This window comes from Ammodytes marinus (genome assembly GCF_949987685.1).
Source record: "Ammodytes marinus genome assembly, chromosome: 21".
NCBI classification, from domain to species: domain Eukaryota; kingdom Metazoa; phylum Chordata; class Actinopteri; order Uranoscopiformes; family Ammodytidae; genus Ammodytes; species Ammodytes marinus.
In genome coordinates, this window is record NC_137225.1 from 10,458,129 (window position 1) to 10,474,226 (window position 16,098).

Here is a 16,098-nt window from a genome sequence, read left to right on the forward strand (position 1 = left end):
ATTCATTTGCAGTCCTGTAGCACCCACCACCAAATGAATATATATATGCACACTGTCACGGAAGCTGTGAGAGCAGCAGGGTCAAGTATAGTGTGGCATGATATTGAAAAATAAAATAAAAATTCTATAGGCCTACAATCATTTCAACTAAATCCCTGAAATAAAAAGCAATTCTTCTAAACCATCAATTCTTCCAAGATTACGACTGTCTGTGGTTTGGCCCACAAGAGTGCAATGCCCTCCTCTGGGAAGTCATGCTAGATTGTTTAATAACCAGACACATTTATATATAATACAACAAAAAAAAGAAGACATAAATTGAGGCTCCAGATTTTCTGCAATTCTAAGAGAATCAACTCTCTGGCAATTCCATAGTGTCCGTTTTCATCCTCTTCACAAACATGCCAGACTTTTCCTCTGTACAGGGCCCCTAACTGACACGCTGGGCTCCCTGTCAAGTATTATGTTCTCAAGTGTTTGTGCTTGTCTTCTGCGCCAAGCTGCTGGAGTCCTCGCTGCCCCATCCACCAAAAAAGGCCTACAAAACTACACACAACATTCAGCAGTCATATCTCTGTCTGTCTATCTCGGAGCCCCGGCGTTGTTTTCCCCTCACAGTCAAATTAAGAAGGTATGCCAGAAAAACGGAGAGAGAGCGTATCTGCAATTCAGAACACATTTTTCTATCAGACAGGAGATATATTGCCGACTAAGTATTGTCAGATGTTGGCAAATTCCACATATTTTTCATATCCGGCCCCCTGAAAACTTGGGGCCGCTTCAAGACTCGAGGCAGATCATCGACAAAGACTCTATGCTTGACCTTAGGAGCACGGGCAGAAATGAACCAACTATCCATTCTGTTTTCTGCAACAACAAAAACATATATTTTCTCTGATATAAATGCAATATCAGTGGCCGTAAATCATTTAGGAATTCATTTGGAAATCATTTGAAAAACACATTTATTTGTGTGTGTGTGTGTGTGTGTGTGTGTGTGTGTGTGTGTGTGTGTGTGTGTGTGTGTGCATGTGTGTATGTGGGGGGGGGGGGGGGGGTCATCAATAAACGCGGCTCCTGTGGAAAGTTTTATTTATATATTCATACATTCAATAGATTCAGTTATTCATGTATTCACTCATTCACAAGGCCTAGTCAGTGGCTAAGCATCAGGCCCCTGTGTGTGTGCGCGCGCTTGTGTGTGTGTGTGTGTGTGTGTGTGTGTGTGTGTGTGTGTGTGTGTGTGTGTGTGTGTGTGTGACCTGCGGCATAGTCCTGCTATGCTGCGGGCTAGTGCTGTTCCCCAGGGGGCTCTCATCTTTTACTGAGCCCTGACAGAAGATGGAGGCTGGGAGAGGGGTCCGCTGCATTAAAAAGCCTTTACCTAGCTCTGATTTATCACCACTGCCTCTCACACACACACACAGAATCACACACACACACACACACACACACACACACACACACGCACACACACAATCACACACACAATCACACACGCACACAAACCTGCCTGCCAACCACACGCAATCTCACCATTTCTCGCTGCAGCTCGACTCTACACTCTATCAAACGCACAGACATATAGGTGCATGCACACGCACACACACACACACACACACACACTAAAGCGGACACACATTCACACACCATCAAACACATACTCGTTCCATCATAAGATGGCTGCCTCGGAGAAAGAGTGAGGGAGTGAGGCGCTGCACTGCACCGCAGTGGTGATTTTGCATTTTAATGGTACCCCTCCGCTCCTCCCTACACCCCTCTCTCTCCCCTCAGTCAGTAATTCTGGTGTGTCGCAGGCAGGCAGACGGCAAGCCACTGGGCTACCTCACCACAGGAAGACAGAGCGACACAATTACAGGACAGCCTTTCCTGGGTACGTCACCTGCAAAAAAACGGCTGCATTTGAATGTGGCATGGTCTCTGAGGAGGTGAGGGGAGGAGGCCGGGGAAGATGGGTATTTGTGTGTGTGTGTTTGTGCACAGTGGGAGGACGTAGATTGTCATTACACCACAACAAGCAGCATGGAGTCCTAGATCACAGCCTTTTCACACACACACACACACACCCATGCCGTAACTACATGAACCTTTGATTGCACACTAGGACACCAACGCGGACAAGCAAAAAAGAAGAAAAGTATGCTTGAAAAATTCAAAGCCACATGCATAGTATGCTAAACTTAGACATGGACAGAGTGGAACACTGGTTTTTAAAAAGCATCACAACACACAAAGATGCACACATATGAAAGTGTGCGCGCACTAGGCTGTCAATGACACACTGACACACACACACACACACACACACACACACACACACACACACACACACACACACACACACACACACACAGGCAGAACACAGCACTTTGTCCTTGAAAGGGTCCAAGGCTTGGTAATCATATTCATTCATTCATTCATACATGTGAGGAATACATTTGCTCCATCTCTGCTAGTGTGTGCTGATAAAATATTTTGGACAAAAAAACAAAAACATCACAAATGAATTCAATCTATGGATAAAAACATTTGTTTCCAACACACGTTAATACACGTTGAATGCACATGAAGTCATATGTGTAGAATGCCTCACTTGTGTCTCTGTAGTCACGAAACACCAGTTGAAATTGAGGATGTCTTTTGCATGAGACTGACTCCTACTATACAGGACAGTAGCGGCCCGTTTGGGTTAAACCACAACAGGACACACATTTTCTGGTCATCATATTAACCCTTAAAAGACCTAGAAGTCATTTTAGCCCGCCTGACTCTCCTGTATTTATTTGGATTTTCTAACCTATTCTAGCAATCATCATCAAGTGCCATAGCCTACATCATTTTATTCAGGAGAACCTCTAGTTTCAATCTGTTTCATAAAGCCTCAATTGTTTACTTGCTTTGTGTGATAATGGCTGAATTTAAAAAAACGCCAAGGATTTTTTTTTCTAGTTTTTTACTGTTAAAGTGATTCTCCTGTTCACTGATCCATGATAGGGCTGTCCCTTAAAAGTTACCATTTTATAGGCTTCGAATCGGTTTCTAGTTGGATTTTTCGAACAAGTATTCGAATAGGCCTACTCGTTCGAAAATAACACCATCAAAAACAACATTGATAATCCCAATGTAGCCTACCCTCTGAAACCTAGTGTGTGGCCCGAGACAGCAAGCTGCGTAGTGTGTTGATGCTTTAATAGCTTTTGAATGGTAATAAAGTCGGAGTTCCTTACTTTCTCCCCCTGGAAGCGAACAGCTGTTGTTCCTTTCCAAATCAGCTGGCCTCTGTTCCATCGTAGCCCTTACAGGAGCTTATCAATTAATCACGAAACATCTTTTAGGGGACTTATAAATCCATACAAAGATCCAATATTGACAGTCTTTTGTGTCCATATTATATCCATTATTGACTGGGTATTTCTACGATGCAAGCCAGTCACCGTTGCTTTGATGATGATAGTAGCGATGCATAGCGAACGTACACAAACAGCTAAACTGACGTTAGCATTTCGCCAAGCATTGTTTTTCCTTCCGAGATCGCGCTAATGTTGTGTTATAAAGTTAAGGGAAACACAAAATCTATTCTTCCTCCATCTCTCTCTTTCTCAGTAGCCTACTGTGCTTGGTGTCGATTTTAGATTGCCTCTGGTAATGTCAGGTAGCCAACAGCTGGTATCTCACCGGTTGCGCTTTGAAAGGTCAGAGGCCAACTAGGTCAAAGTTCAAATTATTTGATCATTTATTTTAAATGAGCGTTTTACAACTGTTGTATATATATAAGTTGTCTGAATATAATTATTTGCTGACCAAATATATTGCAGTTTAAACTACTTCTGCAAAAAAAATTTTTTTAAAGAACCTTACAAACGAGTATTCGAATATTCGATGTTCACACCTGCAAATGTTTTTATTTTTATTTTACTACTGTAAATGCAGAACTGCTTTCACTGAAATGAACCCCAACTGGATATTATGACTGCTTCTTCAACCTTTAGGATTTGAACACTGTATAGGCCTATCACATGTATGGACATCATTAATAAAGACATCTAAATGATATTTGTAAGAAATGTTGTGCATTGGTTAATGTTTGTGTCTGTGCTGATTGGCATCATGTATCTGTGGAAGGTGACAACAAGAGAGGTATGCCTCGAACATTTTGGGAACTGCAAATATGTGAAGAGGTATTTTCCAGCAAGTCTTGTCTTGTAAATGCTTGTAAATTAGTTTTGATTATGTCATAAAAATGTGCATGTGTGTGTGTGTGTGTGTGTGTGCGCGTGTATGTGTGTTTGTGTGTGTGTGTGTGTGTGTGTGTGTGTGTGTGTGTGTGTGTGTGTGTGTGCAAGGATTGCTGGTTATGGAATCATTTCTCACTTCTTGTAATAGAGGTCCAGACTTAAAATGGGGTGGGGGGGGCATCCTTTGTCTAACTTCCAATTCTATGAATTTTTGAAACAGTGCATATTTAAAAATGGAGAACAAGAGCACACAATGGCACTGAGAAACTACATTTTTTTCTATTGCAGTATTGATTACTATTATTTATCCGATTTTAACACAACAATAGAACACTTTAGGACATCTTGTGTCTATATTTTCTGCTTTATCGTGTCCGAAAAAAAATTGCAGATCAGCTGCATGTCATTGCCATATAATTGTTTACAGTTAGATGTTCATTATTTCCGTTGTTTGTTTGTGTGTGTGTGTGTGTGTGTGTGTGTGTGTGTGTGTGTGTGTGTGTGTGTGTGTGTGTGTGTGTGTGTTTTCTGGGCATAAGAGGTTTTTAAAAAGCATTAACATGTTGCCACTAATCTGTGTACATGCGTGTGTGCTCAGCAAATGGAGGAGAGGAAGGCTGCTGCAGTTGTTGCCTCCAAAGCCATAATTCATTGTTGGGGGAATGCTACAATCTAGATTACATCTCTTGCCGTTTAAAAGCGTCTTTTCTCGTAAACAGCAATCTACAGCTCATGAAAATTAATTCTGATTCTGTATAAACAATCTCGTTGTCCCCTCACCCCTGCATATGTGTGTGTGTGTGTGTGTGTGTGTGTGTGTGTGTGTGTGTGTGTGTGTGTGTGTGTCTATGCGCGTGTGTATGTGTATATACACACGTATTTGTCCGTATGGCATAAACAATCCCCTACTCCTGTCAGGAACACAGAGTGATCCATCAGTTTCTCCACAGAAAACCAATTTCACTGGAGATGTTCTGTTCTTCACAGACACACACCACCTATCCTCACAGAGAGGGAGAAAAGAGAAAGACTCACACGAAAACACACACACACACACACACACACACACACACACACAGAATATAGGAAGATAAAGAAATAGGGAAAAGAATGGCGAGGAAATGGAACAGAGAGGAAGGGAAACATGAAGCACAATTGAAAGAGAAGGATGGGGTGAAATAAGAGAAAATAAGAAAGACCCCTCTTGCTGTTTTTAATAGGAAACACTGTTATTCGCTGTCTCATCAGTTCAATATATAAATGTAAAAAACTGTCCATATGTTGCCTTACACTCATATGCACTAGGAGTTGACATATGTCAAACTAGCTTTATGTGACTGCTCCAAACAAAACAAAACAAAAGCCAGAGATTGAGTGTCTAAGCAGTGGTGTTTGTTGTAAGAAAAAAGGGATAAAGATGAATGACTAGAAGGGGCAAAAAAGAAAAAAATACATTCCCTTACTTTTTGACCGTTAAAGCTTGAAGTGTGGAATTATGAGCGAGGAGCAAGGCCCCAGTTATGCCATGTTGAAGCGAGCCACATGACAACATAATTACAGAGTCATTTCATAACACGTGATTAAACAAACAATGAATGTCGTCTCCTCCTAAGGTCCCTGTTTGGAGCATCTTTTGTTTTCTTGCGAAGTTGGCTTGAATAGCCATGTTTGTATGTGACCGCCGCGCTCATGGGAGTGAATCCATGCATATATTTGAAACATACGTGGGCATACAGACAGACATAGCCCACATGGAAAATATTGTATGCAGAAAAACAGGCAATGGGTCGGAGCAGGCTAATGTATCTTTGCAGTAATGGGCTTAAGTTAAAACAAGATGAGAAAGGCCTTCATTTTAGAGGGGGCTGCATTGCTACTAATGACTAGAGGGCCTCCAACTGCCATCTCAGCCTATTAGAACTTAGCGATGGCTCTTCTGTGTTTTTTAAAAAAGATGAATGCAAATTAAAAAGCATTAGGCTACATTCATTTGCGGTCTTTGGCATGTAGGCCACTTTTGGTCCGAGGGCCACTTAAGGCTGCCTTATTTCTTCAAATGACCTTGAAATCAAAGAAGGAGCAAGTTTTTAATGATTAAGAGCGCTCTTAAAGACTCGGGAAAGGGAGAGCAACACAGGGCCCTCATTAAAATTTTCATTTAAACATTAAAAAGCTTTTTGTTACAAATGTTCCTGCCAGGATGCTGAGTTGATACACAAAGAGGACGCTAAGAATGGCCAGCCATCTGAGCCAAATTGATGTCAAATGCATCTCCTCATCCCTTCATCAGTGATTCTGTAAATTACAAGGCCAGCTTATTTTGCCGCTTTATATATATATATATCTAAAGTCGAGTCCCAGGCTTGTGTGTTGGTGATAAACGACGAGGCTGTGGTATAGCTTTGTGATTTGGTGCAGGGGCCTGTGAATGACCTGGGGAATGCGGCGTGTCACTTTATATTTAGCTTCTATTTCCTCAGTTTGCGGGGTGTGTGTGTGTGTATATGTGTGTAAGTGAACAAAGAGTGAGACATATCCCATCAACCTTCCCCCTCCCAAAAAAAAAAGAAAAATCTTCCATTCCTTCCTCCATTGCTCCCTTATTTCCCCAACGACTTGGCGTGCCTTGTAAAAACCTTAGCTCGGGCTGCTCAGCGCCCTTTAAAATGTAAAGCAATATTACCAACCCCTGACACTTTGATCTCTGTTACTATATTGTTGTTTCAGGGGTCCAGTGAAGGCTGGGGCTTTTTTCTAGGGTTCAACGGGTGTGTGTGTGTGTGTGTGTGTGTGTGTGTGCTGGTATATACATAAAAAAGTAAACTATGTAAGCAGCCAATAGGAGATCTGTAATGATGTTTTCTTTCCCCCTTTGTTACAGGTGTTAAGGCATTGTAAATGCAAAAAAAAAGTAAAATGTGCCACATGTTTTTCAATTTCTCGGCATGTGGAATCCAGAAAACCTGTGTATAACTTCTCCCCTCTCGTGAGTTTAGTTATTTACAGCCCCCGACAAACAAAAAACAAAAAAGCCTTGAACTGTTCAACAAACTACACAGCACCCTTTGTGTCACAGGCAAAAACAGGAAATCAGGCTTTTGTCCGCCCGAGATGGCATCAAAAAACACCTTGTTTCATCTGTCTTAAGCAATCCCATCCTGACGCCTTCACACGTCCCCATGTGGGGCTGTGGCGCTCCTCAGAACAGATTGGGAAACAGCACAAACGATCTGCCGGGGAAGTCCCAGCGGGCTGCCATAACATGCTCGTTTGCCGACGTACCTCTGCTGCACAGAGCCCAGGTTTGATTTCTCACAGGTCGCCCCTCCTTTTTCTCTCTCCATGCTCTCACTCTCACTTCACTTCTATCACTTGCACATTTCGCTGTCTATATCACCTACTTTCTTTCCTTCTTTCTCTCTCTCTCTCTCTCTCTCTCTCTTTGGCTCTGTCCCTGACACTCTTGTCAGCCTGTTGGCCTGTCTGTCTGTCTGGGTCTCTCTCTCTCTCTCTCTTGGGCCTGTCTCCGTTTCTCCCTGACACCTCCTCCTCCTTCTCCTTCACTTTAAAATACGTGTTAGTTGGCGGTGTGTCTTGTAGAAATGCCAGCAGTGATTGTATCCTTCATCCACAAGGCAATAATGTGGCAGGTGTATACTCCATTTTCCTCACCTTCCCTCACTCCTTTTGTACCTCACAAATGAGGTATTGCAGCAATAAACACTAAAAGCAGGACCAAAAGAGAGATATAAAGAAGTAAGAAAAAATGTGATTGCCTTTTTTCACATGTTAGTTTCTGTGTGTGTGTGTGTGTGTGTGTGTGTGTGTGTGTGTGTGTGTGTGTGTGTGTGTGTGTGTGTGTGTGTGTGTGTGTGTGTGTGTGTGTGTGTGTGTGTGTGTGTGTGTGTGTGGCATTTGTGGGGACCTGGGTAAGTCCACAGAAAATGCTGTAAAGGTTTATTTTCCATCTTAAAGGATGCCTCACTAAGACAATTGTGCCTTTCCTTGCCTCTTCCCAACTCACGCAGTGCTGCCAACTGTGCAAACAATATTTATCTCCTAATTTACTATAGGAATCGCTGAATTAACTCCAGGGGTTCAAAAACAAGTAGCAAAGTTTTGGAGAATCAGATGTCGGATGAGTTGAAAAGTTGCATTTCACCACCTGTAAGCAAAAAAAAACAAAAAAAAAACACAACAAGTTCTGTTTTGGTGCATTCCCCAAATACAACCAGCAATAAATAATAGGATTTCATATTGAGTATTTCTGCACGGGGGACATTGGTTCCCCTGATTCCTCAGGTGTAATGCTTTGGTGGATGTATCGCAGGTGTAGCGAAATATTTGGTGGTGGATGGAACCCAGGTGCCGGAGTTATTTGCGGCCGGTGCAGTTAATCACCAAAGTGACGCTGAAATATGGCTTGCATTTTAGCGGTTTTAAAATAGAGTTCCCTTGACTGCCTGTATACTTAGGCCCGAGAAATAATAATAATAAGGGCAAGATAAAGTCAAGAGACGTGTGTGAGAAGGTTTCATATGAATGTGTGCTGCAAAAATGTGTTCTGTTTTATCGGCGAAATGTGGGGCTCAAAGTCCTGCCAGATAATAGAAACTAAAAAGGGATCTGATGCCGTCTGCCTGATAGCAATAATTTGACAGTTTCAATTACCGTGCGGCAATCAGGGCTTCGATGTAAGGAGCTGATTAATAACCAACTTCAGCAATCTCTGTCAAACGAATGAATGTGCAAATGCAGCCTTCTAAGTAAAACAAGAACAAAACGAGAAAGTCCTTTCAGGTTAACACAGGTTCACTTTTTCCGGGGGCCAAAACACACAACATAGAGGCATGGAACACGTGTGCATTTGTACATGCACTATTGATTTTAACTCTATATAGATGAACTTACACATGAACATATTGTAAATAAACAGAAACACAAGACTATAGGGCATGTTTGTCCAAATGTTGATCCATCCTTCTTAGTTCTTAGTCCTGTTTTGATTCATTTTCTGTTATGGCCCCGAGTCAGAATGTGAATAAGGTTTACATCAGAATCAGACTTGTCTCAATATCTGTTTATAAGCTGTTTATGCTCCTTAAATGATAACACCATAGTAACGCCAATACGCAAGTGGCCTCAGATGTGCTGTTGGTCAATATCTATTGACAGACAAATCATTGTTGTTGTTCTTTCCTTTCGTCATTGTCCAGGCCCCGACGCACGAGAGGCTAAACTGGAGGTGAATGTGATTGGATTTTCAGTCTCTGTCATTAAATTCCCATGCGGGGAATACTAATTCCAGTATTTAGTGCGGTGATGCTGGGGCTTGCTTTCATCTTAAACTGATTCCAGTCTAATTAGATTGGGCATGTGGGGGGTGGTGGATGTATCCGTCTGGACTAATCCCTGCCTCTCTGTCCCAAACATTGTATTATCCAGAGAAAATCCATTGGCTGCAGGCTATTCAAAAGGCAGATCTGCCTGAACTGCAGCCTCTGTACTGTATCATCTGGAAAGCTGTGGCTGGAAGGGGGCACTGTGCAGCGAGGGTGGAACCTAATGGTCATGAGTGATGTATGGGTTGCAGAAAACGCCATTTAGAATTTACAGTAAACCTTTTAACGTGTATTCAGGGCAAGACCGCTCGCTGCTGCGGCCTCTTTAGCAAAGCTGTGTGTCTGAACTATATACTAGGAGCTGCTCTTCTCTTCAGAGGGTCTTTTTCTTTTCTAGGACAGTGCGGTTAGGTAGCAAAATTGGGTGGCCCCGCCAAAAATATGGTCGCATCCAAAATGGTTCTTTTTTAGATTTTGTGTGACCTATAAACAGCCATTTTCACTAGATGTGAGTCAGAATGGGAAAACAATACACTTGTGTGAACCCCTCGTGTACACAAAAACACACACACTTTTTACCCAGCATAGATCACCCTGTCATCCTGCTTGTGAATTACTGGGGGGACCACAGTGAAAACACAGACTAAAGAGGTCCTTCTTCTAGGCAGCTGAGAAGGCCAGAAAAAATTAAAGGGCCTTCAGCCATTGTTCTCCACAAAGGTCAAACGCAATTCAATCCCATAATATGGTGTTGGGGGTGGGTGGGGTATGGGGGGGGGCCCTACCTTGTCAACCGCCTGTACTTTAAGGGTGGGCAACAGGAAAGGGCCATTCAGCAGAACAGTTGCACCCTGTGAGCCAAGCACATTCGTCAAGGGCGAAGGGTGAAGTCAGAATGAGGGGGGGAGGGAAAAGCTGTTTTTGAAGCTTTTTACATGTTGCGGCTGTTTCACTGCACACTGAAGTGTGTTAAGCGAAACAATAAAGGCAACAACCCATTCGGGCCGGAGTGAAAAGATCCTCATCTTCCCCTTCATTTTTTTGCTGCCCTTGTGAAATTTCATTAGGTGGATTTAACGACTTGTGAATGTCGGCTTTCTCCGTGACCCTGACACTGGCGGGCGGACACCTCTCGCTTGGCAGGGCGTGATGTATTGTGCGAAGGGTGTTCTTGAGGCGCAATTTTTAATGTGACAGCATCTGTTGACCTCAGATCTAAAACGTAACCCCTCCTGTCTCACACCGGCCTGCATCTTTGCTTCTTAATAGAATTTTAAAAGCATAATGCAGTAGGCAGCACAAAACACAATTTCTCATTCGTCTTTCCGTCCATCAATGAAAAATCTAGGTAAAAAAAAAAGGATTTGTTTTAATTTTCCAACAAATACCCGTAATGAGAAGATCAGCCTTACCAATTTTGGGTTAGAAGAGATATCCTTTGCTCTACATTGTGGCTGCATTCCTGTTTATCTATGGTTGTGATTTATGATTGTGGACTTTGCCCTTGTAATGGGAGCTGCACCTGATCAGATCCAGATTAGCAGACACTTCCAAACATAATCCCCGGCATCTGTTTAGAGTCAGATTACCAAAAATAGCATAATGACAGGAAATGCCCATTATATGATTTAGAATTTAGGTCTGTCAGTGACTGGAATGACAATTATAAAGAGGGATATGGACACACAACATCTTTTGTTCAAATGATTACATTGGTATACTAGATAGATTTGGAAAAAGTGTGCCTTAATTAAAGGTGAAATATGACGAAAACATTCCAATTAGTATACATTGCAAAATGGTTTTAGTCCAAATTGTTACTTTCATTCACAGCGTGTTTGTAATAATACCAGTCTATTCTAAATGTCTGCTTTTTACAAAAAAAACTATTGCCAATCAAAACACTGTATCTTTGTAATATGAAATAGCAATATTGTAAGCACTGCATTGAAAAATGTGTTTATATCATTGATAACATGTGATTATATCTTGTGTATAAACTGTCAAGGACAAGACAATGAAATTTGACAATAAGGTTGTAACATATAAGAGGGAACATGAAATAAAGAATATTTGATGACACCAAACTGGTTTGCAGATACAGTTTTTAATGTATCACAACAATGAGCAACAAACATACTTGATGAACTATTTCCAGAAGTTGTTCAAATACCATCTACAATAAACGTCATTTCAACTATGACAACAGGTCTGTGACAAAATAAAAAAAAGGTTTCAAAACCATGTTATTACCGTGATACGGTACAGTTGAGACCTCAAACAGTACAGTAACAAAAACTAATGCGACTACTCTCTATATATAAAACATCAATAACATTTTTGGTTTAGTTTATTTAAAGTTTTAGCCATAGGGGCTTCTTCTTATTAAAACCTCAGGGTGCATTTCCTATGTAACCCAGATCTTGAAGAGTACATATTGTGTAGGATATGATTGCGCCATGAAAATCCCTTTGACATCCAGAAGAACAATTCCAATTTCAACCTTTTGAAGGCTGTCCCCAGAACATGACACAATCCATCCATTTTTTTTTAAAAAGTTCTTTTTTTTTTTCTTTTTGGCTGCTGTGCAGTTGCAATATCTATGTACAGTTATATTGTTGGACCATCCTTTTTGTTGGTTTGTTAGCTTTTACCAGTCCTTGGTGTGGGAAAGCGTCCTGTCTGATGCTAACATCTTAGCACATGATGCTAGCTGACAGTTCAGTCTTATAATGCTGAGCCACAGAGTGGGGAAAAGGCAAAAAGCCAGAGTTGTGAAAGCCTTTGGAATCAGGACAGTCGCTCATGTTTGTACAATGGCAGAATTGCACCTTGGGAGCCCAGGATGTCTCTTGTGAAACACAATCGAAAAGTGTCTTCAGGATCAAAGTAAATGTTGAAATACTAAAAATCCAAATAATGACATTTGAAAAGCTCACGCAGAAAATTAAAAACTGACATTTTGCTTTAAAACTTTGGAAAAAAAAACACCTTTACAATAATAAAACATAAGAGGAAATGTTACTTGATTTCATTGTTTGAAACAATAACTAAGCATGATTTGATTTAACCTGTCAAACAGTTGCATTACATGCTACTTGCTCATCTCAGAATAGGAAATACCAAAAGCAATACATTTTTGCATTTCTTCATATTAATAAATTTGTACCATGCACAGCCAACTACGAATATGTACAACAGCTTAGCTTTCTTTGTTCACAAGCCTTTTTCTTTCATACAAATAGCCTTCTGTTACTTTGGAATGAATCACATTGGTTTCAATGACCAAACTAGAAAGTGATTCGTAAAAAATTGAACACCCTTTGACAGCTTTCACATTCTTAGTTCCACAGCAAAACAATATAAAATAAAATAAAAAATAGCAAAGCAAAGCAATTAATGGATCAGTATTATGTCTGGTAGAAAGTTGAGAGAATTTATGGCAAGCAAAATAACATTACACAGTAGCAGCAAAACTTTGTAAGGTAATACTTTGCAATGTTAAAATCACTAAATGTGGAAAAATGAAAATGTTGACTTTTAACTGTAGATCATCAGAAGTGCCCAGATAATTGATGGGAGGACGTCAACCTATACACTTAATTGCTGTGTATAGGTGTAACACTGTTTTAAGTCCTACAAGTACATGAAAATGTTTTTAATATACAACAAAAATGCTGTTGTCCCCCTTTTAAAGCAGCATATTTTCAAATGTAAAGCAAATGATCATACCTTTTTTTTTTTTTTTTTAAACATTGTGACCAACTTGTACCTCAACAGTTTCAAGTATACAGTACTGCTTTCTTGGATGCACCAATTGTTAAATAGGTCTCTAAATTGTTAGGCATCAATCCTTTAACAAATATGGACCAATATGCTGCTGCAATAGACACAAATAATAATTAAAACACAAACATACATACATACAAACAGAAAAAAAATCTATTAAATTAACAAATGGCCTAATCAAATAATAAAAAGACAAATAAAACAAAATAAGTGCACTATAGTCCAGACACAAGCAGGTACCGTAACAGTACAGCAATTCACAAATGAAAAATGTTATATTCACATAATCCGAGAGTCTATCAAAACTAGAATTATTACCTCTTCAGAAAAGGGTGTGAGCAGAGGTAAAAGTGAGAGGGTAAGAGTTGGCACAGATTAGTATATACTACAAGAAAAAAAGGGGGGGGGGTGGGAAATAGATACAGCTTGTTGTAATACAAACTGGCAAACACAGGGGCATCATACACATTTACTTCACCATTCTAAATTCCCTCAGTGGCAAAACCATACTGTCTTTGTAGGGCAAAACTAAAAGGATATGCACATCGTCCACTGTAACAGTAATATTGTCTCTTGGTACTCTATACACATCAAGGAAATGCGTCCGATAAAGCTTGACATGTTTTGGTTATAAGCCGAGTGTACCCAGGCTTGTTGCTGCTTTAACAAATGAGAAATGTTATGTTCTGACCTGAGAATTTAAAGCTACTGAATTACACCTATCTAAACTAAGAGAGATTCTCTTTGAGGGTTCTGGATCGTCATCCCATACAGTACATGCTAGCATTTGGAAAACAATCCAGCTGAGGTGCAATTTGCTATCGTGAGAGTTTTTGGCTTGAAACAAGCCCCCCCAAGGGAGCCTGTGGGATTTTTTCCTACTCCATGTTTTTGTATACAATATAAGCTCAGTCAAGCATCTGCAACAGTTCAGTCCATAACAAAAATCAATCAATATTTTGCCAGCATATCAATATGGGAAAAACAATCCTGAGTCAATCATTTGGTACTGTAATTTTTTGGGTTAAGAGAAACTTTGGAACTGCAGTTTAAAAAGTCTTATTTTTTTTTTCTTTAAGCAAGGGATCCTTTTGTCACTCCTACACACTGAACATATCCATTCTGATACTACTGAAGCTCGCGTCTAGGCCGGAGGCCGACTTAGCCTTGACTTCCAACGCGTTATCTAAGTCATCCAGCTTCTGGCTTAGCTCATTGTCAGACTCATCTGAACAACTCTCGGTGGGTAGTGAGGTTGGAACCCCTGAGGTGCTGCAGGAAGTTGAGGTAACCGTTGAAGGTGAGGAGAGGGGGGGAGGAGGAGAGGCAGACGGGGAGGAGGAAGCAGCTTTCCGGGCTTTGGTGGCCTGGTACAGGACATTTGGCCAGGACTTCATGGACAAGTGAGAGAGATGAGGAAAGGTGTTATTAGAAGAAGCTGCAGACTGCGAGGTAGATGTGGTGTTAGGAGTAGGGGAGCAGACAGAGTGAGGTAATAATCTAGTATGCTCTTTGGCATTTCTCATTGCTTGTTTGATTGTTTTCTCTTTGTGCAAGCTCGACTGAAGGTGTTGGCCAAGTGCTTCATTCCCGTTAACAACCACATTGCAGGCAACACAAGTGTAGTTGCTCACTGCCTTTCGAAGCACTGTCTCTTGCGGGTCAGTAAAAGGATGTCCGAAGTAACAGAAGGACTTCTGATGACGCACCACTGAATCTTCGTCAGCAAAAATCATCTGGCACTTCCTGCATATAAACTCATGCTTGACGGACGGTACAATAAAAGCGTCTGGAAAATCCACGGTACTTTTGGTATCTGTTTTCGGTCCTTCTTTTGTGCTTTCTTTTGAAGAGCCTTTGTTGGTGTCATTCTTAGCATCTTTAGCCTCATTTGGTTTGAAGGAGTTGGTGGTGGTGCTCTGTATGCTTTGGGGTGTCTTCACAGGGGTGGCTTTCTGCTGCTGCTGCTGCTGCTGCTGCTGATGTTGTTTCTGCTGCTGCTCTAGTTGCTTCTGCTGCGCCTGTTGTTGCTTCTGCAGTGAATCCTGGAGGGACTGCTGGTACTGCTGGTACTGCTGCAGGAGAGCGGTCGGGGAGAGACCGGCAGCCATGGCAGCTTGTGGCACCGCTGCAGGGCCGTATGGAAACAGGCTCTCCATTCCACACATCGGTGGGAAGTAGCCCCCAGTTTGGACTCCTCTAGGAAGCTGGGGAGAGAAGCAGTTGGGAAATCCGGGAAGAAAGTAGGGCAGGAACTGCTGCCCCAAGAAAGAGCTGGGGTCGCCCATGGCAAGAGCATTCTGAAGTGCCTGGAGCTGTGTGGTGTCTAGTTGAGTCTCAATTCCCGATTTCCCTTGAGCTGGAGATGGTTTCTCCCTTTTCTTGGCCATGCTGGGGGTCGCAGGACGTGAGCAGCTCTCATTCTCTCTTTCCTTCACCTTCATCTTAGGTGGCTTGTCTCCTGGCTTCTTGCTGTTGTCTCTCTCTGAGTCTTTACCTTGCTGCTCTGTATGATTTACTGCTGCCAAAGGTGTGGAGGGAACAGGAGGAGGAGGAGGTGGTGGAGGAGGAGGAGGAGGAGTCTGCAGAAGAGTCTTGGTTGGGGTAGTGCTGAGAGACATGGCAGGAGAGGGGGTGGCTGGTGTAGGGAACCCAAGCATGCCAGCACCGGGAGACGCTAAAGCTGAAATACAGTGGTATATAAATATGGA

General features: G+C 41.7%; 1 protein-coding gene across 1 annotated transcript in view; it reads right to left on the reverse strand.

The window, feature by feature from the left end:
• Positions 1-11,749: 11,749 nt before the first annotated feature.
• zfhx4 (zinc finger homeobox 4) overlaps positions 11,750-16,098 on the reverse strand; it is an 84,788-nt gene continuing 80,439 nt past the window's right edge. Inside the window, exon 12 of the mRNA XM_080050291.1 lies at positions 11,750-16,070. Within this exon, the coding sequence (XP_079906417.1) occupies positions 14,488-16,070 (1,583 nt within the window). The 3' untranslated portion in view covers positions 11,750-14,487. The remainder of the gene's footprint in view (positions 16,071-16,098) is intronic.